The 26,117-nt window shown below is 35.3% G+C and overlaps 1 protein-coding gene across 3 annotated transcripts in view; it reads right to left on the bottom strand.

Annotated features, from left to right (window-relative positions):
• The window catches only part of PPM1B (protein phosphatase, Mg2+/Mn2+ dependent 1B), a 74,471-nt gene that overhangs the window by 16,702 nt on the left and 31,652 nt on the right, over positions 1–26,117 (bottom strand). For 2 of the 3 annotated variants that reach the window (XM_057741836.1, XM_057741835.1), the window contains exons 2-3: positions 11,031–11,890; positions 2,158–2,275 (exon numbers count right to left, since the gene is read on the bottom strand). In XM_057741836.1, the coding sequence (XP_057597819.1) occupies positions 2,158–2,275; positions 11,031–11,876 (964 nt within the window). In that variant the 5' untranslated portion in view covers positions 11,877–11,890. The remainder of the gene's footprint in view (positions 1–2,157; positions 2,276–11,030; positions 11,891–26,117) is intronic. The other variant, XM_057741838.1, reaches the window with a different exon arrangement.

The following is a 26,117-nucleotide window of genomic DNA, read 5'->3' on the forward strand; positions in this document are numbered from 1 at the left end:
GCATACTGGTTTGTAGTGGCTGCTTTTACAAGGATTTTGAAGTGTTTTTTGATTGAGTGATTACAATCAAGTATCTGCCATAGGCTCCAAGACCATATAATATTATTACATATTTGTCATCTTTGCCATATAACACATATTTTGGAAACTTAAAAACTATACAAAAGAAAATTAATATTAAATGTCTGCAACCCACACTGAGCTGAACTGACCACACATTTAAGAAATTAAAATTTAGCTGTTACAGAAGAGTTAATAAAAGCTAGTTAGCGAGATCTTATGTGCTAGGCACCATACCAGGTACTTAACAAAGTTATCTCATTTATTATTAAAGCAAACTGTATAGCTGGTGTTTTCACCTTTAGTTCACAATTAAGAAACTGGAGGCTTAGGAGATTAGGCAAGTTGGCTGAGATCATATAACAAGTAATTGACCAAATTTTAAAGTTCTTCCTAAAATGAAAACTATCTAGTGTCTTCTTTGTGAATGAGGAATTAGGACAATAAGAAAATTCTGCTTGCCTTCTGATAAATTTGAGCCAGCAATCCCCCACCCAAATATACTAGACCTTTCAGAAAATGTGTATTATTAAAAACTCCTATAAACAGCTCCTAAATAATTATATTATCAACAAGAATAAGAATGTCTCTGACATGGTCTTCAAAGTGTTCCCACATGTTTCTTATCTTTCCATTACAATGAAAACAGAATTCACTGACAATTCAGAACTGAAGAAATTGCAGACCAACAAAAACAAAACCTTTAAGCACCTTTGTTTATGATGTGTGGCTAGGAAGCTGTAAAGCTAGAAAAGATAAATCTGCTCCCTCTTTCCAAATCTGCAAGAGAATGTAGTTTTCCTTTGGTAATTATATACCTGAAATTGCAAATCTTCACACTTCAAAAGTTTTACCAATTACTATGGCTACTGTACTTCTAAACATTCTCAATAGGCAGAATTTGACAAGCTGACCACAACATAATCATTAATTATATCATTCAAATTCGCTATTAAAAAGTAATAATCAAGTCATCGGGACTTCCCTGGTGGCACAGTGGTTAAGAATCCGCCTGCCAATGCAAGGCACACAGGTTCCATCCCTGGTCCAGGAAGATCCCACACACTGTGGAACAACGAAGCCTGTATGCCACAGTTACTAAGCTTGTGCTTTAGAACCCACGAGCTGCAACTATTGAGCCCTTGAGCCACAACGACTGAAGCCCGCACACCTAGAGCCCGTGCTCCACAACAAGAGAAGCCACTGCAATGAGAAGCCCACACACTGCAACCAAGAGTAGCCCCCGCTTGCCACAACTGGAGAAATCCCCCGTGCACAGCAATGAAGACCCAACACAGCCAAAAATAAATAAGTAAATTAATTAAAATCGTCGTCGTCGTCACCAAGCTGTAAAGGTGTAAGGAGAAACTACAGGTCAATAAGTAACGCTGAGCTCTGCTCAATATTACCTAGCAACCTAAATGGGAAAAGAATTTGAAAAAGAATAGCTACATGTACATGTATAACTGAATCACTCTGCTACACATTTGAAACTATCACAACATTGTTAATCAACTATATTCCAATATAAAATAAGAATTTTTTTAAAATAAATATAAAATAAAATTTTATGTTTTGTTCCCAAAAAACGTAACCCTGAATTGAGGAAAGAACTCTGTGGGAATGACATGGCAAAATAAATCAATACGACTGACATAACTTCATAAAAAGTAATTTTATACCTAAAAAGCAGCACATATAAAATCAAAATGAAGTATTAAATTGGAGATCCTGTTATAGACTCTAACATGTATTGTCTGTTAGGGTAACCACTAAGTGAATACTTAAAAGAATGTAGAACTAATAAGCAAATCAGGGCTGAACTGGAACAGAAAAAAATACTAATTAACCCAAAAGGGAATAAAGGAGGAAAAAGGGAAAAGAACAGATGGAATATATATAAACAAGATAACAGAGTTAATCTCAAACAAATTAGCAAATTATGTTGAAAATAAAGAAACTAGCTTTTCCTCTCCCTCATTCCTGAATAATAATGGATTTTTAGTCCAAAAACTGTAGGAAATTTTTAAAGAACTATTTGCTAAACAAGGAACAATACTTTTCCTTTCCTTCTAAATAAAAAAAAATCTTTCTTACCTTCCACCCGTGATTCCAAGTACTTATCCAACTCTGAGTCTTTTCTCACTGCTTCATCTGAGACCTTGGGGGCATTTGAAAAGCAAACTAGTACAATACTCATGTTATCTCGACTTCCCTGTATATTAAAGAAAGAAGAAGAAAAATTTTACTTCTACAGTCTACCAACTTTCTATTATTTACTTCAAAACATTTAATTACATTAAGCAATTATTTATTTAATCATTCAGAATGTACACCTTCAATACATTCATTTTCATTCTAAAGAACTATTTGAAGCACACCCTGAAAAAACAAGGACTCTAGGTATGGGTAGATTGTAATTATTTTATGACTTTTGATTCTGTATACCTCTTCTTATCCACCACCATTCAACAATCTGAGAAGTGGTGATATCTCCATACATATTAAATCTTCTAAAAACTTTGTTTCCCACTCAAGATTGCAAATTCCCAAAGTGACTTAAGCCCAAAATGCATTCTCCCAAAGAAATGTGCATTTTTTCCTAGCTAAGTAACCTGCAGCAGAGCAATGCTACTGGAACTGTGACTGAACTGACATGGCTGAAAACTGTCGATCATTAGGATACCCAAGGCACTAAAATGAACAAGCAGAGAAGAAAAGTTAAAGTGGAAACTGTTCTGAGGGTACAGTATCAAACAGTCAAACTAAGATACACCGTAGTCAGATGTAATAACTTTTGAAGAAATGACATCAGACTTATACAGAATTACAAATAGTGTAAGGATTTGTAGAGAGCTGCTGAAACTGCTAATTTAAAGACAAATTTTACAGCTGCCTTGTTAATCACACCATCACAAAAGATCTATATTAAAAAGGAAACAATATATACTATTCTATCACCATGAGACTATAAGCAATAAATTTAAAATACTTTCTCACTACTTTTCTTATAGGTATATTACTTTTACTGAGTTTCTTAGAACAGATGGAAGCTGTTCTTGGAAGAGTGATTTTTTTTTAACTTCTTTTTTTTTCTATTCACGACTCTAAAAAACTAAGTCAATGGAGGTGGGATTTGCCAACCCAAGTGAAAAGAGCCAATGCCACACCCATGCTAGTCTTTTTAGTCCTATGGCCAGAATCTAGGCAGGCATTGTTTGGTTAAGACTAGCCACTTTTCTGGGACCCAAAGGACACAGCCAAAGACAGGCAGGCCTTGAAAAACTTCTGTCACCACCTCCTAAAACTCAGTGGAGCAAAGTCTGAAGGCAATAAAGGCCGGGTCTTAAGAAGGCTTCAAAAAGAGTAATTTTCTGCACAGATTCTTATGTTTTAGTAGAAAGAATCATCATGAGTATATAATTCAAGTTTCAGTATCTGGAAAAAAAAATCAGACTTTCCAAACTGGCCCAAATGAATTTTATTCCTTAATGAAACCCACCAAAACTTTCATAATGACTTAATGTTAGAAATACTACATTGACTATATGACTATATAGATTCATATATATGTGTGTGTGTGTGTGTCACTCACACATATGAAGATACACACACACATGTCCCACATATACAACAGCAATACATTCCACAGGAATCAGGATTTACCATATAAATTCAGGTCAAGCAAAATCTCCATAACACAGATATTCAAGAATCAAGCATCACTTGAATACCAATGACTTTTTTTAAAGCAATTTTATGAATAAACAGAATTAACACCTTACATTTTAGAAATCCAGTTTCTTCTAACCACTCTCTATTTTGAGAACAGCATGAGAGCACTGTTTAGCCATTCCTAATCTATCTATATTATATTATCTCTCTCCCCCCCCCCTTTTTTTTTCCCTCGGGTGAGTCAAAAATTATCCGCACTCTGGCTGTAGAATTTATAGATACCTAGGGTGCGGATAACTTTTGACTCATTCTCATATATAATTTCCATTAGACTTTTATAAGTTATAAAACATATACCCTATTATTTGGAAAACTAAAAGATAGTTTCAAGAATTTTAAGTACTCAAAGATATTTAAAGGAAATAATTTACATTAACACCTCAGCATGTGTGATTTCAATGATGGTGTTTCTATTTCTACATAAAGATGATTTTCCCCGAAACACAAAATATGAGTGTATTTCAGTAATTTTTATACAGTAATCGAAAAAGATCCTTCCCTTCATGCCGCTTCAGTTTTCTAGAGATAAATCATCCTTGCATATTCAGCATAAACTTTTTGTAAATTCCAGAAATGAAATATAATTCAAAAAAAGAAAAAAATCAACTTGAATTAAGGCAACTAGCCAGATGTTTAAAACTGATTATTTCAGCACCTTTTCATTTTTTAATTTTGACAATAGCACAGTAGCAGTACTCTAAGGAATCAGAGCTTTAATAGACAGAGGTCAAAGTGGCCAGTGCCCCCGCCATAAGTAAGGATATCTAAAATTAATCAGGGGCTTCCCTGGTGGCACAGTGGTTAAGAATCCACCTGCCAATGCAGGGGACACAGGTTTGAGCCCTGGTCCAGGAAGATCCCACATGCCACGGAACAACTAAGCCCGTAAGCCACAACTAATGAGCCCATGTGCTGCAACTATTGAAGCCCGTATGCCTAGAGCCCATGCTTGGTAACAAGAGAAGCCACCGAAATGAGAAGCCTGAGCACCACAACAAAGAGTAGCCCCGCTCGCTGCAACTAGAGAAAAACCCACATGCAGCAACGAAGACCCAATGCAGCCAATAAATAACTAAATTTATAAAATAAAATAAATCAGAAAATAATTTGATGCTGTTAGTTTTGAAGTTGAACACTGCATGGTTACAAAGTGTTCTGGATTGAGTTTTAACACAGCATTATGAAATAGGTTGTGAACAGAATCTCTAACACTACCAAAGTTAGTAAATGAATATCTGATAAGTGAACTATAAACATTCCTCATTTTTTAAATCAATTTTTTAAATCTGCCACTCACTGTAGTTCTCATTTACATAGAACTCAAAAAACAGCCAAACCTAAGGAATCGCTCAAATATTCACCTATCCATGAAAGATGAAGCCTATCATGACTTCCTTTCAAGAATACTCAGTTCTCTGACCATTACCTTAATGCTTGAACCTATATTTCCCTTCATACAAATTTACCTCTTTGTTTCATAACCATCATCAATAGAACTGAAATTTATTGAGGGCTGTAAACCAGATACTGTTCATGCACTTGCAAAAGTTTTACTCTCAACAACTTCATTAAGAAGATATTATTATCTCTATTTTACAAGATGAAGAAATCCAGCCTTTGCACTAAGTGGTATAGCATAACTCAAAACCCAGCTGTCTGGTTTGAAAGCCTATGTTCTAATACCAAACCTGTGGTCCTAAACAGTGCGCCAAGAAGCTCCAAGATGCCACAGCGTGCTCACGGAGATATTTTAAATGAAGGGGGTAGGAAGTGATACTCAACATCTGTGGACACCCCACAAACTAGCTCAAGGTAATTCACACTTTTAACATTAGATAGCACTATATTCCTCTCAATGACACTCTATTTTTCCAAAGCTGGGGTTCTGGGAGTTACTGTGATTAAAAAGCAAGTCCTCATAAAAATTAATGTGATACAGGAAACAAGGGTGGCAGTGACCAATGATTTCAAGGTTTGAGAAGTTGTGCAATGTCCAACAGGTGCACACATCTCATCAGTATGTAACTGTAGTTTTTTAAAGAATGAAATAAAATGTTTTTTCAATGTATGTGTATTTTTTCATTAATTATTTTGTATACTCATTAAGTTTGGATTTAAATACTTAATAATCCTAACCATTAGGCATTAACATGGCTAAGTAGCACTGTAAAAAAACTTACTGAGATATTCAGACACCATCAACAAAAAGTTTGAGAATTTCTAAACTACATATACTGTATTTTTACATCCTTCTCTTCCATACTTCAAAAAACCCAGCTATACCTCACTCTAATATTATCTGTGTCTACTTTTGCATTATTTATTATTATATTTTCTGAAAACTATAATGGAAAAACTGAGTTTAGCGCTAAACAAATATTTTGGGGAGTATACAAGTACATTTTCCATGTTTTTTCAATAATTTGGATTGATATTGCCTTTGGAAAATGTTTTTAATTTCCCCTCAATCCAACTATCAGATATTACATCCCATGTTTTAAAAAATAAGCTTCTAATAAGTGATATATAAACTGAATTAAGGGAAATCAAACTGTATTTTTAAAAAACTTAAAGGAATATTGACTTTTATGATTTAAGAAAAATATAAGTGGCAAAGTAACATGCATAACATGATCCATTTCTGTAAAAAGCAATAAAACAAAAATAAAAAGTAAAGAAAACCTTGCTTTTATACTTTTATTTGTATGAATAAACACTGAGAATTATTTGGAAGGATATAAACAGCAAGCTATAAACAGTGGTTACCTAAGGGGAATCAGACGGACAAGGGGGGACATATCACTGTGTATTTGTTTAACAATTTTTAATCTTATAATTATTGAAAAAAGAAAAGGAAAGTCTTATAATGTTTCCCCCAGGAAAAAATTTTTCCTCAAATCCTCTAGGAAACTTTGGCAACATACATATAAAACTTAAGTCTGAAAACCTGGATTCTAGACTCTGCTTCAAAACTCACCAAATATCTGACTTACAGCATTTCTTCTTTCTTTAAGTCTTTTAATGACAAACCTCCATTTCCTTACTTGCAAATTGGAAATAATTTTTATTTTGTTCACCCAGAAGGTTACCATGAGGATAAATAAAATGAGTGTGACCTATAAGTTATGAAAGGTTATGCAAAAGCTGTTACATATTCCATGCAACCTGAAATTAGTTAGCATAAACACCACAAATGCTAGCAGCACTGGCAATAAAATGGGAAAGCTGCTTTCTTAAGGATCATTCTCCTCTAGAATTAATTATCTAAATAGGGTAATACCTGACCAGAATCATCCAACAATTGTAGCTTCATATTGTTAAATAGCAACTCTGAAAGATGACTATCATTAAAAATAATAATGCTAACCTCCTTTCACAGTTGTTGTGAAAATGAAATTACAATCTGTGCAAAGGGCTTAGAACAGCATTTGGCTCATACACTTTATTGATACTATTGTGATGGTGATGGTTACCACCATCTCCCAAGATTTCATGAGTTCACATATAAAAGTCCTTGCAAACTATTAGGGAATGACAAACATTAAAAGTGTTAGAAAATTTTAACAATTAACTTATTTTTTATTTTATTTTATTCAGTTTTTTGGCTGTGCCCCATGGTTCACGGTATCTTAGATCCCTGACCAGGGATTGAACCTGGGGCCCGGCAGCGAAAGCACTGAGTCATAACCACTGTACTGCCAGGGAATTCACAAAACTTAATTTAAATCTATTATCAGGAAAACACCTTAAAAACATCTACTTAAAACAACTACTTAAAAACTGGATCTACTCTATTTATCTTTACTCTTAAAGCAGCGAACACCTGAACTTAGAGACTATCATACTAAATGAGGTAAGTCAGACAAAGACAGGTATCATATGATAACGCTTATATGTGGAATCTTTAAAAATGGTACAAATGAACCTATTCATAAAACAGAAATTGAGTCACAGGTGTAGAATACAAACTTCTGGTTACTAAGGGGGAGAAGGAGAGTGGAGGGATAAATTGGGAGATGGCGACTGACATGTACACACTATTCTATATAAAATGGGTAACTAACAAGGACCTACTGTGTAGCACAGGGAACTCTTCTCAATACTCTGTAATGACCTATATGGGAAAAGAATCTAAAAAAGAGTGCATATATGTATATGTATAACCCATTCACTTTGCTGTACAGCAGAAACTAATACAACATTGTAAATCAACTATACTCCAATAAAAAATTAACTTAAATCTGTTTTAATAAATTTATTCCACCATTAAAAAACGAAAAAGCAGCAAACACCTACTGAGCAATTGGTAAGCGCAAGCATTGCCCTACCTGCTTTCCATGGATTTTAAAATTTAGATTCAATCTTTCAGACTAAATTCAAAGCAATCATATGTTCTATTTTAATCCTATTGTTTTATAATATTGCTAACAATTGGTTTTACAATATAAACAAGCAGAATGACAAAATTATGGAGTCAGAAAACAGGAATGGAGAAGAGGCTTATTTACTTCCATAAGTAGCATGTGGTGGTTCAAAAAATTCATACATCTGTTATGTTTCAACACAAAACAGCTAACTAAGCTTCTCAAAACTGATTTCAATTTAAATGAAACTTCATTCAAAGGAACTACGACAGTCAACTTCATTCAACTAAATTAAATGAAGAGATTGCTGTTCCAACCCTTTGTCCCTCATTACTATCATTTATCACTTCTGAGATTCTGGGATTCTGCCTAGAATCTTTTAATACCATCAACAAAAATATTTAATTAAACTGATGAAACCTATCAAATGAAGATACACCACCAGAATCATTCAAACCCCATTCAGAAAGACTGGGTCAGAATTCCTGAAAACTAGCATCCTTTCAGTGGAAGGGAGAGTGCAGTTTATCCACAACATAAATGTCTATCTTTACTCCAAATTATAGACCGAATAGATTTCTGGCTATTCCCTCAAAACCACATGTCATTCTGCTATGCATCCATGAAAAATGATTTTGATCAATATATTCAAGCATTGAAATCTCTCTACATTACACTGTTGAATAAAAAAGCAGACTGCAGAATAACAAGTATAATGAGCTCATTTTTATAAAAATATACATTCAGAGGCAGGCAAAAAAAGACTGAAAAAATAAATACCACAATTATGAAAATAGCCCAGTTAGGTGGGTGGCAAAATTTCTGAGTGTTTCTTTACATATTCTGTATTATCTGAATTTTTAAATATATATATTATGTACTATCTGGCTTTTTTTTCAGTAACAAACTTAAAAAAAAAAAATCCAAAGTGAAAATGCTGTTTTCATTTCCCAGTTAGGCAAAACACATGTTTGCTTTTGTCTCAGAAAGCTGCAGGTCAGAATCTCTTCCCATAGAGTCCAAGGAGACAGACATTTTTAGAACCACTTACTATTTGATCACTGACAACCACTAATATTTTTGTACTTAATTCATCTAGAGAAGCCAAAAGGATACAATGTGCTTTAAAAAAGAAAAAAAAACCAGAAGAGCCAGAGAAACCATCATTAAAGTCCTTTCAGAAAAATGCTAGAAACACCAGCCCTTACATTTTCTCTTTTTGAAGCTGTCTCTTCCCATTCTACAGAAAAGAAGCAGATACTTCAACAAAACCTGGGCATTTCCATAGAGTCAGAGATCCTCTGAAAAACTTTTTGGCTATGCCTGTATCTTCCACAGTAACTTACACGGTAAGGAAATAGAGTGGCCCTAATCTAGACAGAATAAGTAAGTCAAAAACCTTTGTATCACATAACCAAAGATTAGTTTTGTTTTGGTATCTTTTAAATCACAGTCACAGAATACATACACATTTTAGGCACTGGCCAGATAACTCAAATTTTAATTAACTGCTATACAGACACTGTCAAAAACCCACTTGCAACTACTAAACATTTTAAAGATGGCCAAGGAAATTGCTAATTATCTGTTAGTCTGGATTTTCCTCCCTGTTACTGTATCAAGCTAAGATTCATAAAATATGCAAATGTAAATTAAACTTTCGTGTTCCACAGGAATTCTAAACAAGACTGTATTTTATATTAGTCTTTGGTTTTTTAATCAGTGATGATAAAAACATCTATATGAAAAGAATTTTGATTATCTCCTATAAAAGTAAGGTATTATCTACCATGTCATATATATTACTTATATAGAGTCGCATGTAAATTCCTTTTATTTTTTTTAATTTTTTTTAATTATTTTTTTATTTTTTTGGGGGTACACCAGGTTCAATCATCTGTTTTTTTACACATATCCCCGTATTCCCTCCCTTCCTTGACTCCCCCACCTCGAGTCCCCCCCACCCTCCCTGCCCCAGTCCTCTAAGGCATCTTCCATCCTCGAGTTGGACTCCCTTTGTTATACAACAACTTCCCACTGACTATTTTACAGTTGGTAGTATATATATGTCTGTGCTACTCTCTCGCTTTGTCTCAGTTTCCCCTTCACCCCCCGCCCCCTCCCATACCTCGAGTTCTCCATAAATTCCTTTTAGATTTTATTGCTAGGAAGAAGCCTCTTTTGCTACACAATAAGAAATATACAACTTACTTCAGTTTTTGTCTTAGCTGCTAGTAGGCTCAGAACTAAACTACAAAACTTCACTTAGTCTAGGTCTCCTGTATATCTTCCAATACTGTGTGGCTCTTGATCTTTTATATATCTAATATAGAATCATACTCTCTATATTTTTTATGAAACTTGTACATAAGCAGGCATTAGACAGCTATTGCCAGGGGTCCCCCAGTGGCCTAGTGGTTAGGATTCTGCGCTTTCACTGCCGGGGCCTGAGTGCAATCCCTAGCCTGGGTGCAATCCCTAGCCGGGGAACTGAGATTCCACAAGCCATGAGGCATGATAAGGGTGGGGTGGGGGTGGGGGGAAGACAGCTATTGCCAATGTTGAGAATTTTAATCAAAAGTCACAACTGTGATTAGATGCCTCTGCCACAACAAAACATAAAATACTTAAATGACAACAAATGCCAAAAACTTATTAAACTTAATTTTCAAATTAGAAGGTTGAAACAAATGAGGGTAGCAAAAAAAAAAAAAAAGTTTCATTTCTAGTGAAGAAAATAATTTTAAAATATGTAGGTCTTCCCTAATGAAAATATTAAAAGCTTTAAAACTTTAAGTTTGCTTCATTTTACTTACCGTGCCTTTTCAAAGTTAATAGGGTATTTTAATTATAATAAAAAGACTTACATACCTTATGTAAACAAGTGTCCACTACCCAATTGCACACATTTTCCAGGTCATCAGATACCTCAAGCCTAGATTTAACAAATTCACAGAGCTCCTCATTACTCATAACATCCCAGATCCCATCACAAGCCAAGATGATAAATTCATCCTCTTCTGCTCTTAAAATTTCATAAACCTCAGGCTCTGGAGAAACAAGTTGTTCTGTTGGGCCCTTGCCATCAACACACTTGTAATCATAGTCCCCCAGAGCACGAGACACTGCTAATGAACCATTAACACGCTGTATCATTACGCTGCCTCCTGCATTCTGGATTCGTTCTTTCTCCCTTGGGTTGCAAGGTTTGTGATCTTGGGTAGAAAAGCAGACTTGTCCATTCCTATACAGCACAGCCCGTGAATCACCACAGTTAATGAAGTAGATATGCTTAGGTGAAATCATAACTCCCACTGCAGTTGAACCGCTCCTGTCCATGCCGTTTCTGAGGTCTGAAAAGTTACGCATGTATTCATCAATTTTCAAAAAGCCAGTTCTGATACCATTCTTGACGTTTTCCACTGAAGGCTCAAGAGCAGATCCTGATTTTCCAGCTGCCCTAAAGTCTTCATTATTAGTGATGTGTTCTAATAAGTGTGTTGAGCAGTAATTTGCTACTCGGGATCCAGCGTGACCATCATAAACTGCAAAAAACGACCAGTCTTCCAAGCCGTGAGGAATCCCTACAACAGCTGTGTGTGCATCTTCCATTTCCACTCTCCACCCTTGCATGCTGCTCAGGCCATAACGTAAACCATTCCCAGCACCATGAGCATTATGTTTCTCAGTTTTGGGTTTATCCAAAAATGCACCCATGTTTAGTAATGAATCTGAAAGGAAAAAAAAAAAATCGTAGGCGTTACATGTTTAAAATTGATAGAGCATTTATCTACAATATTTCATCTATTTTCTAGTAACTCCTGATCTCAAGTGTATTTTTCAGTATTATCAAAATTTACTGGAACGACAACAAAAAAGAAACCAAGAAAATTTCCCTGCACACCCTTCTTCTAGAACAGTAAGTTCTCAGTCCTAGCACATTAGAGTCTCTGGGGGTGGAACCCAGATATCAGTATCTTTTAAAAAATGCCTCTCTGGTGATTTGTATGTGCAGCAAGTTGAGAACCACCATTCTAGGAGAAAGGAAAACAAAAAAAACAAAACCTGTTTTTTTTTTTTTAATTCAATTTATAAGATAACTCTAGTGTTCAATATATCAGAACAATGAGAATATTCAGAACGATGCAACATCTTGTTCGATCTATTAGGTATAAAAGTATGCTAATATTATTTTAGAAAGACTTTCAAAAGCCAAGTGTTATAATCAAGTATTTCCCCCCCAGTGATCCTGAAGACAACCCCCCAAATTAAAACATAACATTTCAGTTTTACAAATGTGATATTACCTAGGTTTTACTGCAATATCAAGTGCAAAACTTTACTTGGATTGACTGAAACCCATTAACCCATAAAAACAAATGTAACTTTAATGATGTGCCAAAGAACAAGAACATACTACTTAATATTACCAAGTCTCGCAATCCATGAAGTAGCATTAAGGCAGCTTTTATTCAGTGCTGGTTGACGAAGACTTAAAATCCACAGAGAGAACTGTAAAGTACCACTAGGCATCACCCTCCCTTCCAACTTTACTATTATTTTAGAATAAAGCTTTTCCAATTTCAAATGACTTGGACTGGAGCAGTGGAATGAGAATGCCCTGGTACATTTGCCACATACAATTCTGGCCTTAACACTCGCTTGCTGTGTGACCTTGAGTTTCTTAGTCACTTGTGCCTCAAATTCCTTCTCTGTCAAATGGGAATACTAACAATAGCACCTACATCTGACAGGGTTGCAGTGAAGAATGAGTTAATATATAGTGCTTAGAACAGGTCCTGAGACACAGTAAACACTGTTAAATGTCTGCTGTTATTATTTGCTCAAAATGCAAATTCCATGGCCCTACCCCACTCCACCAATTTTTCTTTTTCCCAGTAGATCTTGGATGGGATCTTCAAAAAGGCATACTGGTGACCAAAGAATCACATTTTGAGACACATAAGTCTAGAGCAATTGACTTTCATTTGGATCTAGGTATCTCTGTGAGATATCTTTTTCACCTGTAACTGTTACCTAACTTTACAATAAAACTATATATTCCTATTCCTAAAAACCCAATGAAGCACCATATATAATATTTATAAATTATAGCAATTTTATAACTTTTCATGACTTATGTATAATATTATACTAATAGATTACAAATACAAATACTTATAAAAAGGAATTGTGAAAGGACAGGATTTTATTCATAAAAATTACTTTCATTCAAGTATAATACAAAATTATATTTTGTACTGAGAGCAATGTAATAGAATATGCTTATTTTTTAGCACACTAGTTTAATACTTTGATACAATGATTTGAAAGCCTAGTTCTAAGTACCTCTTAATTTAGATTGTTTTTAATGCCTATTTCACCTGGGGAAAAAAACCACCTTACAAAGCTACCTAAACACAAATGAAACTGAATTGCTGCCTGTATTTATCATCCACCCATCAATCCCAACTACCAATTATTAAAAAAATTGGTTGTCATTTCCATTATCTTGATGTTCTTCCAATTAAGGCACTGCTGTTTCACACGTTTCAACAAATGCGCTCAAAATTCATAAGAGCTCCTCATTTAGAAGAGTTTTTAAAACAGTTTAGAAATTTCTACTTCCAAATTTGTTTTTAATTTAGGAATAAAGAAAGGAGAAAACGAAGCAGGGGTCTTCAATAGAAAGCTATAGGAGACCCTAAGAATCAAATGGAGCCTGGAAGGCCAGCTTGGAAAACCATCAGGAAACAAAGGAGCCCCTGAGGTTGGGCAGCCAAACACTCTGAAAGTTACACGGAGAACAGCCTTGCCTGCTGCTGCAGTGATCTCTACCTTCTGTCTGATTCCTTTCTGAAAGTCTTTTGCTCAAGATTCAAAGTGCAGGAAAAAAGTATCTAATTGACTGAGCTTCAGTCACTAGCACACCTACTGGCTGTAACTGGGATTGCATTCTTTCACAAACGTAATTTTAAGTTCAAAATTGATTTCACCTTAAAGTTAGGGTTGTCCCACAATGATTTCAGTCTTTAAACATCATGAAATATCACACATATTTTATATAATGTATACACACAGCGAAAAGGTACTAAAACTACCATACAGTTTAAGAAATAGAACATTATCAAAACCACTGAAGCCTCCTATTATCCTGAATTTTATAATTAGTATTTCTTCTGGTTTAACCATATTCATGTGTGGCTGTTTAGTTTTATAGGTTTGACACCTTACACTGATGTAAAATACAGTATGTATTACTCTATTACGTTTTTTTCCAGCTCACGGTATTTCATTTACATTGATGGAGAGAGCTGTAGTTCATTCACTATATGCCATTGTATGTTTGTACCACAATTTTTATCCATTTCACTATCAATGAGTATTTGAGTTACTGCTCATTTTTTTAAAGTATAAAACAGTGTTTTTTGAACAATCGTGGCTGACATATGTGAATTTTTCTAGAGCATATACCTAAATTCCCAAGTGCTTAAAGTTTATATAGATGCTCTTTTCCCCCCAACGAAGATCACAAAACAAACTCTCCAAAAATCTGTTTCCCAACTGTTCTTCTGCTAACACTACTTTCTTTAAAATAATTACTTTCTTAGTAAGTAAACTTCATCTTAAATAGCATGATTAAGAGTGTATTTTCTTTTATCCAAAAATATCTGCATAGAAATTAGTAATACTACTTTAAGTTCTCTAACTCTTCAAAAGCAAAAAACTTTGCTATGAGATAATCATCAAAACTCTATGTGGCAGACTGTACTTTCTTGGTCATTTCTCATTTCATTCACAAGAAGCCCTCAGTATCAACTAGTTCCACATCCTCAGACTGAACCAACCACAAGTCAAAAATATTCAGGGAAAAAAAAAATTCCAGAAAGTTCTAAAAAGTAAAACTTGAATTTGCCAAGCACCAGCAACTTTCACATGGGATTTATATTGTATTAGGTAATCTAGAGATGATTTAAAGTACATGGGGAGGTTGTGCGTAGGTTATATGCAAATACCACACCATTTTATATAAGGGACTTGAGCATCTGCATATTTTGGTATCAGCACTGTAAATACCTCACTGGATTTTAAAGGTCTTGTTTTTATAAAATTAACTACATTGATGGCATCCTAACAGCTCTGAATTCCTGGTTCAATTTCTTCGCTGCAGTAATTTTCCTATGAATGATGCAGTGAGCGATTTTCACCTTAAATGGCTATAATTTTTCTTCCAAAAAAGGGTAACTTTATTAAAGAAGCATTTACTGTTGAGAATATACATTTGTCGAGCATCTCTTTGCTTTCACTCTTCACCCCCTCCCCCCAAAAAAACAGACTTTACTACTGAAGCAAAACTTAGCAAAAACTAAGGGTAAAGTATGTGACAAGCACCTGTATTTTAGTCAATCTTAAGTCTACCACATGTAAATGTTTTCATACTGGTTTCTTCAGCTTGGCAACAATTACTACACGTTTCAAAGGCATTTGATGACAAAGGAATATATTTTAATTTGGGGCCATATATTCTATGTATTATTTCAGTCATTTTGACTAAGGCAGGAAAAACTAGTGTTTCCCTAGTGGTATGCTTTCTGTCTTTTACTACTCAAAAGGCCTTGTAAACATTTACAGTTAAATTTAGCCAAATTTTGTAGTACTGTATTGAATGTTGTATAGCTCTATAAGACACCTCTGTGAGGAAAAAATTCATAAAGGTTAGTTTTTACCCTCAGAATGCGTATTTTTAAAATGTCTTGCTAATTTGCTATGATTTTATGCTCTCATTTAGCCACAGTTTAAGCACACTGTACACTTAATTAAGCCAGGGTTTCAACAGTAGTAAATAGAGACCCATATTTCAAATACTTTGATCATCTTAAATTTTGAGAAGCTGATATCTGAGATCTGATTATATTAGAGTTTTTACCCCGTAATAAAAGCTCATATTGGGATTATGAATTCAAACATTTTTTATGCTGTGTGCTTGTAGATGCTTTATTATAATTATAATGAATCTAATTTTAAATTAATTAATTAATTAATTATTTTATTGGCTGTGTTGGGTCTTTTTTTGCTGTGTGCGGGCTTTCTTTTTAGTTGTGGTGAGTGGGGGCTACTCTTCGTTGCAGTGTGCGGGCTCCTCATTGCCGTGGCTTCTCTTGTTGCGGAGCACGGGCTCTAGGCGCATGGGCTTCAGTAGTTGTAGCACGTGGGCTCAACAGTTGTGGTTCACGGGCTCTAAAGCGCAGGCTCAATAGTTGTGGCGCACGGGCTTAGTGGCTCCGCGGCATGTGGGATCTTCCTGGAGCAGGAATCGAACCCGTGTCCCCTGCACTGGCAGGCGGGTTCTCAACCACTGCGCCACCTAGGAAGCCCCATGAATCTAATTTTTTGATAGGAATCTTTTACAGACACTTGCTCATTTTTTGAAGACAGTTTACTGAAAACTAGATCACATGGAAATGAATGTAATCACATGTAAACTTTGACACAACAGTGAATACAAGTGAGGAAGTAAAAATTCTACCCTTCCTTAGGATCTCTCACTAGCCCATTTGACATACTAACAGCATGGGGAAGCCAGTGTCAATCACTATATTAAATGTAATTTGCTTTTTTCAAGATGAAAGACAACAGAGGCTCTAATCTTTAAAAAAATTAATACTGATGGATGGTCTTGCATACTCCCTGTAGAGACCACTTGGTCTATACAACTCTGTGGGCCTAAGAGTTTTTACAAGGCTGAGAATATATGCATAGCAAGCACTATATAAAGACTGAATAAACAATATTCCCCACACATCTGTCTTTTTCTATTGCCTTGTTTGAGAAAAGTACATTACTGAACTCACAGCAGCGTAATGTTACTGCTTACTTGCTAATCAATGGTACACAGTAATTGTTCTATAAAATAAGCACCTGATAAATGGTACTTTTAAAGGAGTTATTATACACGGAAGATTGGGGACTATTGGTTGTCTTTTTTATTTAAGTAATTTGCTTAAACCACTAAGTAATCACATTTTTAAAATTACTTAAAATTGTGCCCTCCCTCCTTAACTTCCTCCCATCCTTGCAAAGTTAAATCCTTTCTGAAAAGTCAGATTTGGGTCCCCTCTTTCCCAGAAACCCTTTCCCCCATGGTGCTCTACTAAACTTCATTAACACTTAGTTCTTTACCATCCATTTGGCACGTAGCACATGCTACTCTGCATAATTAATGGTCTTCTGTGTAAACCTATTTCCCCCAAACAGTAATTTATTTTCCTGCCAAAACAAGTACTAAATGAGTGTTGAAGTTTGTTTTTGTTTTATTAGTTTGAGAGAAGTGGTTTAACAAAGCAACATTTCCATCCCCAATAAATGTGATAAATTTATTATGTGGCCTTTACCCTAAGTCCATACACCCCCTGGAACCAAAGTAGATTTCAGAAAGAAAACAGACATTCCTTATATTACACCAAAAAGAGAAAGGTCTTGAACCGCACCCCACCCTTACCTCCCCCCCGCAAAATTCCTGAACTCATCACTCCCGTGTTACAGAAGAGCCTCACTTTCTCAAAAGAAGATTTCTAGGAAGGACAGCATCCAGGACTGGAATCTGAGGTAACGGATGCTTAAATGGTGTCCACCACATGAAGGCAACCCAAGAATTATACTATACGAATGAAGCTGTGCATAGGCTAGGCGTAGACTGGATTATGTATTTGGCTATGTTTACTTTCCTTTGGATCTACCCTACCTTTAATATAGTTTAAAAGTTCTTATCTCAATTACCTCATGTCAAATTAAGAAGGGAAAGTCTCACGTCCATGTTCTAAAGAGGGCATTGAGGGTAAATTGAAAGCTCTCTGCCTCCCATAAGTAAGTCAACACTGAGGGGCAATAGTAAAAAAGAGATAGAGTCTTCCAAAGGGGAGAGAAATTCTGGCTTAAGAAAAAGAGCTGAGAATGAGAGGACTGGCCACTACCTGTATGGACCTGGATTTTTTTTCCTTTAAATAATGGTTTACTTACACATACTCATAAAGTCATTTTAGCTATTAACAGTTTCATTTCATAGGATAACCTATAAGATTTAGCCATGAAAACTTTCTCATATGAATTACAAAAATACCTATTTAGAGTAGATTATTAGGACCAAGTGCCATATTTTATTGAAATGATCTGGGAAATCTTCATGCAGCAGAAAGCCTAGAAACCTATGCGTCTGAGTATACACATCGATCTAGACTTCAAAAGAACCAAGAAAACTATAGCACCTAAAAAATCAAATATTTTCTGATAATAAATAAAAGCATACTAATTTGTACCCAAAATATATACACATGCAACAAACATATCATCTGAAGACAATGAACTTTCGGAAACAAGAAAAAGAATGTCTAAACATTGGGTTTGATTCCTCGCTCTACCAAGTATCTGTTTTCTTAGCAAAAAAGCTATACACAACAATATTGAACATCTCTTCCTGTTTTGAAATTCTATGTTTTTGGAATCTGATTAGTAAGCAAATTACCAGCTACCAATAGCTAAAACATTATATATGACACTGAAAGACCAAAATACAGCTCTTAATAGATAAAACAGTACCACTGGCCAAGTTCATATGCAATACCTGATTAATGTAAAAAAAGAAAAAGGAAAAAAAAGGATTTTTTTTATTGAACCAGATTTCTCAATTTCTAAATGAAAGTTATGAAAGTTTCTTAACAAGCCCAAGTTATGTGGGTTTGTTCCCCAAAGCTCCCAAGGTGATAGCAACCATACCCTCTACTCCAACTTAAAACAAAAAACAAAACAAAACCTTCAAGTCAAGCATATCCTCTTATATGAAATTTTATAAAACACTCCAATCAAAAGTATTTATCCTTCTGAACTCCTGAAAGTAGCATCTCTCATATACAAGGCAATTAACTATATACTGTTTTATGATAAGCCTTATATTAAATATTAATATTTAAACCGTTCACATCATATGGAACCAAGTTCAATATCAATATTTTATTCAAACCAAAAGCAGTCTTCTTGCTGAAATTTACCTTTATGCAGAATTAAACTTGCTTGTCATATTTTTATTATTTACCCAATTTGGATTTTACTTTTTTTTTTTAAAGGAAGGAGTCAATACAGCTGATTGACTTTGGTGTACCTCAAAAACTGGTACAAGAGTGTAAAGCAATTATATTCCAATAAAGAGCCAAAAAATAAATAAATAAATAAAAGTCTACAGTATTTTGAGGAAAAAAAAAAAGGAGTCACTAATTTGGCATGCCTATCTTTTGGGGAATTTTAGTTTTACATTCTACATAAACAAAGTCAATGCTTCTCCATGTTGCTGGGCACTGTTTGACAAAAGAAGGAACTAATGTTTCAGTACAGAATACCTCTAAATGATAGAATGTAAATTCTAAAAACATAAAATGGGACTTCCTAGGTGGCGCAGTGGTAAAGAATCCACCTGCCAATGCAAGGGACACGGGTTTGAGCCCTACCCTGGGAAGATTCCACATGCCAGGGAGCAACTAAGCCCGTGCGCCACAACTACTGAGCCTGTGCTCTAAAGCCCGTAAGCCACAACTACTGAGCCCATGTGCCGCAACTATTGAAGCCCATGCACCTAGGGCCCGTGCTCCACAAGAGAAGCCACTACAATGAGCAGTCTGCACACCACAATGAAGAGTAGCCCCCGCTCACAGCAACTAGAGAAAGCCCATGTGCAGCAATGAAGACCCAACGCAGCCAATAAATAAATAAAATAAATTTATTTAAAAAATTAAAAAATAAAAACATAAAATGTATACAAAATACTATGTATGTATATTTAATATTTTTTTCTTAGAGGGAGTTTGAAACATTCATCAGATTGTCAAAGAACTTTCTGATAGCACAAACAGATGAAAAACAGCCATAAAAAGGCTGAGACACCCAGTTTTATCTGATCCAATCCAAGCTTATTTCTGAATGCGCTAAAATATTTCATGATTCATGTAAAGGACTTTCAGTTAAAGATGAAGGACTGGGCATAAACATTTGTTTCTCTTCTGTTCTAAAATTCTGCTACACTTGATAAGGGCTCTTTCATAATCATAAGTTAATGGGAGTGGAGACAACAACAACTAAACGGTGAAGGCTGGGAAGCAGAAGAAGTAGCTGGACTCCCCACAATCCTCCTCTCCCATTCAGCGCAGCAGAATGAATGAATACAATGCTCCTTCCCAGAAGAGAAGATTTATTCCTGAAGAAGGTAAAACAGGACTTTTGGAACTGAAGAATACCAGGCAGAGATGAGGACAGGAAGCTATACTTAAAATATATAGAAGAGATGAGGACCAAAACAAACAGACAAGGGCAACTTGGAAGAGAAAGGGATGAGGTTAGGAAAAGAAAATTTAATGAAAGAAGGGAGGAAGCAAGTGAGAAAACTCCTTTCAGAAAGATAAGATTTTGAATCCATGAAATAACAGGATGTTATTAAAAGGAAAAAACAGAACATTCGGAGGAACAAAAGAGCTCCTGTAAAGTAAAAACATAATCATAGAAGAGAAAGCTGGGAAGATAAAAGTTGAAGGAGACTCCCAGAAATTAGAGCACAAATCAGACATGGTAAAACAGTAGAGGATCAGACCAGGAGGTTCAAGAGACACAAAACAGGAGTAAGAAAACACAGAAAATTGAAGAGAAGAAATAATTTTTTTTACATAATCTGAGAAATTTTCCAAACTGAAAGGCATGAATTTCAAGACTGAAAGGTCCACTCTGTGCCAAGCACAATGGATGAGAACAGATACTTACAAAGGCACACAATCAAAAATTTCAGAACACTGGAGGTAGGGAGAACCTATATGCTTTCAGAGAGAAAGAAAAAGGGTTTCATACGAAAAGTCAAGAATCAGAATGTCTCAACTGGGGGAAAACTGGGGGTTAAATTAATGATTACTACACCGAACAAAACTTATTAACTCCAAGGAAAACAAGAAATTGTGCAGGAAATAAAAAAAGTGATCCTATCTGGAAAAGACTGGGGGAGGGGAGAGAGTGTGTGTGTGTGTGTGTGTGTGTGTGTGTGTGCGCGCGCGCGCGCGCGCGTGTGTGTGACAGTGGAGTGATTAAATCTCATCTTCTGTAATGGGATGGATAATTCCTAGAACTAAAAAAATTCAAGAAGCACAGTTGTTTAGAAATTTGAAGATAAATTCCAAAGGAATCAGCTGCAAAAGTTCAAAATGGTTGGTTCTGGGGAATCTTCTCTAAGAAGGGAAGCTTATAGAACTATGTGGCTCTTTAAACTATGTAAATGTTTAATTGAAAAGGAAAACAAACTAAATTAAAGAAGCATAAAGTAAAACAATAGCATACTACATGGATAAGAAATAAAGAACTGTATTGCATATCATGAGCTCATTTCCCTAATATGAAAAGGGTCCCATAAATCAGTAAGAAAATGACCAACATGACAGAAAAATGGACCAAAAAATCCCACAAATGGATCTTAATCTATGCCCAATTTCACACTCATAAAAGAAATGAAAATTAAGACTACAGTAAGATATCATTTTTCATGTGTCCGACTGGCAAAGATCAAAGGTTTGGTAATCATTCTCTTGACAAGATGACACAGCAACATACACTGCTGGTACCAACAGACTAGTACAATCTCAGCGGAAGGCAATTTAATAAAATTTACCAGAAATTACTGGTGCACATACTCTTCAGCCAAATTCTAAAAATTTACCTACAGGTTTACTCCTACACATACAAAATGATATGTAGGCAAAAGTAAAATACAGGAAATCTAAGTATCACTCATTCGGGAACTAACACTTTAATAGGGATGAATTATGATACATACTTAATGATAAAACATAAATCATAATACCCTACAGTTTTTTAAAAAAGAATGTACACACACATGTATGCATGTGTGCACACACACAGATGTATATATTCATGCATAAATGTATATATTCATTTTCTGGAAGCATACACAGAATTGGTACCTATGGGGAAGAAATCAAGAGGCTGGAAGACAGGAATAATATATACTCCATTATACAAGTGTGAGTCAAAAATTAACCGCACTCTGGCTGTAGAATTTATACAAGTTTTACTATAACGAGAGTGTGGACAATTTTTGACTCACCCTTGTATACCATGTTGTACCTTTTCAATTTTAAACTATGTAAATGTAATAAAAATTAAATAAATTTACCACTATTTAATGAATGTTATTTCAACTAGGAAAATTCCTTTATAAAAGTGAATCCTTCTTTAGCAATCAAAAGCCATAAACTATAAAAATGTAAACCATTATAAATATCAATATATTGATACCCAAAGGTTTTTTTTCCCCCCTCTGCAAACAAATCAAAGAAACAACCACTCACACTGACATGGTGAGTGAGCCATTAACACCCAGCAGATACATCCTGTTCATTTTAATATACTGTCATTTCCTTGAAGTAGTAAACCCACTGGTGAATCCTGCTATTAAAAAGAATTAAAAAAGCATGAATTCTACACTCAATACAAGATAAAAATTGAGATGTAATAAATGGTCTCTGTAAGCCTAGCATCAAACTAGGGCAAAGCATTTCATAAATTCATAAAGAGATGTATATACCACTAGTAGACAGAAAAGTCCCTTTCTGGAAAGAATTTAGAACAAGATTACATATTTAGTAGTGCTGTGATGTAAATAAAGACAATGTAAATAAAAGCATCAAATTCCACTTAAGTGAACTGCACTTCTGTAAGAAACAAGGTGAAAAAATTTTCATGGTGCATTATATAATTTTATAGAAATAGAATTAAGATACTTCTCTAAACAGGAATATAAAAAGCTGTATTATGAAGTATGTTAGCAAACACCCAGTATTTCTGGTACCTCTTGCAAGACATTTCTTCAGTGTGAGATACTACAGTATAAGCACACTCTGAAAGAGACTTGATTCAAAAGCAGTAGTAAGCAGATTTTAGCTAGCAACACAGAGCTACAAGAAAACAAAGTAATTTTTTCATATTTTCACAATGGCAGTAAACAAAAAAATTACAGATATCCTTGAGGAAAAATAAAAAATACAAAGGACTATATCTCATATAGGGATTGGTATATAAAGTCAGCATACGGATAACATGTAGACTCAAAATTACCCGTGCAAAGACCTTTAAAATAATAAAAGCTAACATTTACATAGGCTCTTTAATATGAGCAGGCACTGGAGCCCTATATTAACTATGCCTATATCGATCAATCATTTAATCTTTACAGCAACCTTATAAGGCGGATATTATTACTGTCCTCATTTTTTTATTGAGTTCTTTTCTTAAAAAATTTTATTGAAGTATAGTTGATTTACAATGTTGTGTTAATTTCTGCTATACGGCAAAGTGATTCAGTCATACACATATATTTTCTCACATTCTTTTCCATTTCACAGGATACTGAATATAGTTCCCTATGCTATACAGTAGGACCTTATTGTTTATCCATCTTATATATAATAGTTTGCATCTTAGATTGAGTTCTTTTTTGCTGGCACTAGGAAGTTCATGTATCAAGTGTCATTGACTACTTTAGTGCTCCAATGTAATTGATGATGTTATATTACAGGTGTACCTTGATTTTCTTCTATATTCTTGAAAGTTGTATGTAAAACCAAAGATTTAAAATGTCAAAACAAGCATGTATCTGCAAAAGTATCTGCTATAGGGCTTCCTAGGTGGCGCAGTGGTTAAGAATCCGCCTGCCAATGCAGAGGTCATGGGTTCGATCCCAGCTCCAGGAAGATCCCACATGCTGCGGAGCAACTAAGCCCGTGTGCCATAAATAAATAAATCCTTAAAAAAAAAAAAAAAGTATCTGCTATAAAAATCTTTATTAGGTAATTATGCTCCCCCCCCCCCCAGTTTGTTTGAGTGCTATCTAGGCATCTTTTTTTATTTTATTTTGGGGGGCTGCATTGGGTCTTCATTGCTGTGTACGGGCCCCCTACAGCTGCCGTGAGTGGGGGCCATTCCTCGCTGCAGTGCGTGAGCCCCTCATTGTGGTGGCCTTGTGGTTGTGAAGCACAGGCTCCAGGCACGAGGGCCTCCGCAGTCACAGCGCATGGGCTCAGTAGCTGTGGCGCGAGGGCTGTCTTCACTTTATAGATGACCACACTGAGTCACAGAATGGCTGAGTAACTTGTCCAAGGTAGGTAGCACAACTATTGTAACCAAGCTGTCTGGCTCCAGAGTCCATTCTCTTAACCATCAACAACACACACCATAGTAAATATTTAAAATATGCCAGGTTTTTTCTCCAGAGTTGAAACAAATCTGTTTCCTCACATGAACAAAATATCCGTATGTCAGAACCTTGACTCTGCTTCCTCTCAAACACACCATTTATTTAATTAGCAAACCCTATCAATTCTATCTCCAGATATATACCAAATCAGTCCACATCTCTCATCTGCAGCTGCACCATCCCAAAGTGATCACTGTCTCTTGCTTAGACTACTACTATAGCTAGTGGTCCTGCTTCCACTTCTGCCTCTCCATAATTCATTCTCCAGAGTGATCTTTCTTCAATGTCATTAAGTCATGTCACTCTTGATTTCCCACTGAATTTAAAACCCAAACTAACTACAACCCTCTATGATCTGACCCATTTAGCTCTTCAACCCTATTTCCTATAACTCTTCCATCATCACTTACGCTCTCTAGCCACTGTAGACTTTTCTATTCACTCAACATGTCAAGCTTGTTCCCTCATCTCTGGACTTTTGCTTTTACTATTTTCTCTTCTTGGAATCACCCTTACCTCTCCACCCCCATACCTGCATGGCTGGCCCCTTCCTGACAGTGAGATCTCGGCCCAGCTGTCAACTCAAAGGGAGCTTTGCTGACTACCCAATCTAAAGTATTCTCCAAATAACATCACAGCTCTAATTTCCAGTTTTCTTTCACTTACAGCTTGCTGAAATGGTTTTTCATTAAATTCTTTACTTTTTTGATACCAACCAGAATGCAAGCTCCAAGAGAAGAGAAACACATCTGTCTTGTTCATTGCCAAAATAATTAAAACTATGCATGGGCACATGGTAAGCACTCCACAAATATTTATGGAACGAATGAATGAGCAAGTGAGCACCAAATGAAGTACCTGGCTTATTAGAAATAATCTGCATTTGACAATGCTCACATTATGGGAGGCTGAATCACAATTCCCAACTCAAGCTCATTAAAGCTATAAGGTTCAGTACTCTGACTTACTAAACATATAAAACAATACATGTCGTTCTAAGGACCACATTTTAAGAGGAAACACTGACAAAATTAAAACATATCCCAAGCAGAAGAATGAGAATAGCAGGCAGCTCAAAAAACACATCACATGACAAAAATCTGAAGAAGCTGGGACTGCTTAGAGTAGAGAGGAGATATTGTAAAAGAAGAAATGGCATATTCATTTATTCCAGAGGGCAGATCTAGCAGGTGTCTGGTTAACATTAAGACATTTCCTAAAAGACTGCTAAATATTATTAGGGATGCTGAAAGAAAGGATGCAATTAAGTTATAAAGTGGAGTGCAGCTGTCCTTCCATCATTTAACATTTAAAAATTCACCTATCCCCAACAAAGATTAAAGAGAAAAAGACACCTCTATATTAGATGTCTATTGTCTATAAATACATGGAATCCAAGATGCATCATCTTGGTGTCTACTGCAACATAAAAATGCGAGTGCCCTCTCTAAGCTAAAGTCAAAATAGACTATGGAAAGAGGACCAAATGAAGAAGGGGGAATTGAGGAGCATAAAATAAAAATTGTGATACCCACTGAAATGATTATCACTAATACTACTTAGAAAGAAACAAATAATACAAAAAATTATACTCATGTAATAATGTAAAATTTGTACATATAAGGGAAAACATACAAAAATGAACATGGTTGCTGTTAGACTGACGA

The sequence above is a fragment of the Hippopotamus amphibius genome, chromosome 7 (genome assembly GCF_030028045.1).
Source record: "Hippopotamus amphibius kiboko isolate mHipAmp2 chromosome 7, mHipAmp2.hap2, whole genome shotgun sequence".
Taxonomy (NCBI): Eukaryota; Metazoa; Chordata; class Mammalia; order Artiodactyla; family Hippopotamidae; genus Hippopotamus; species Hippopotamus amphibius.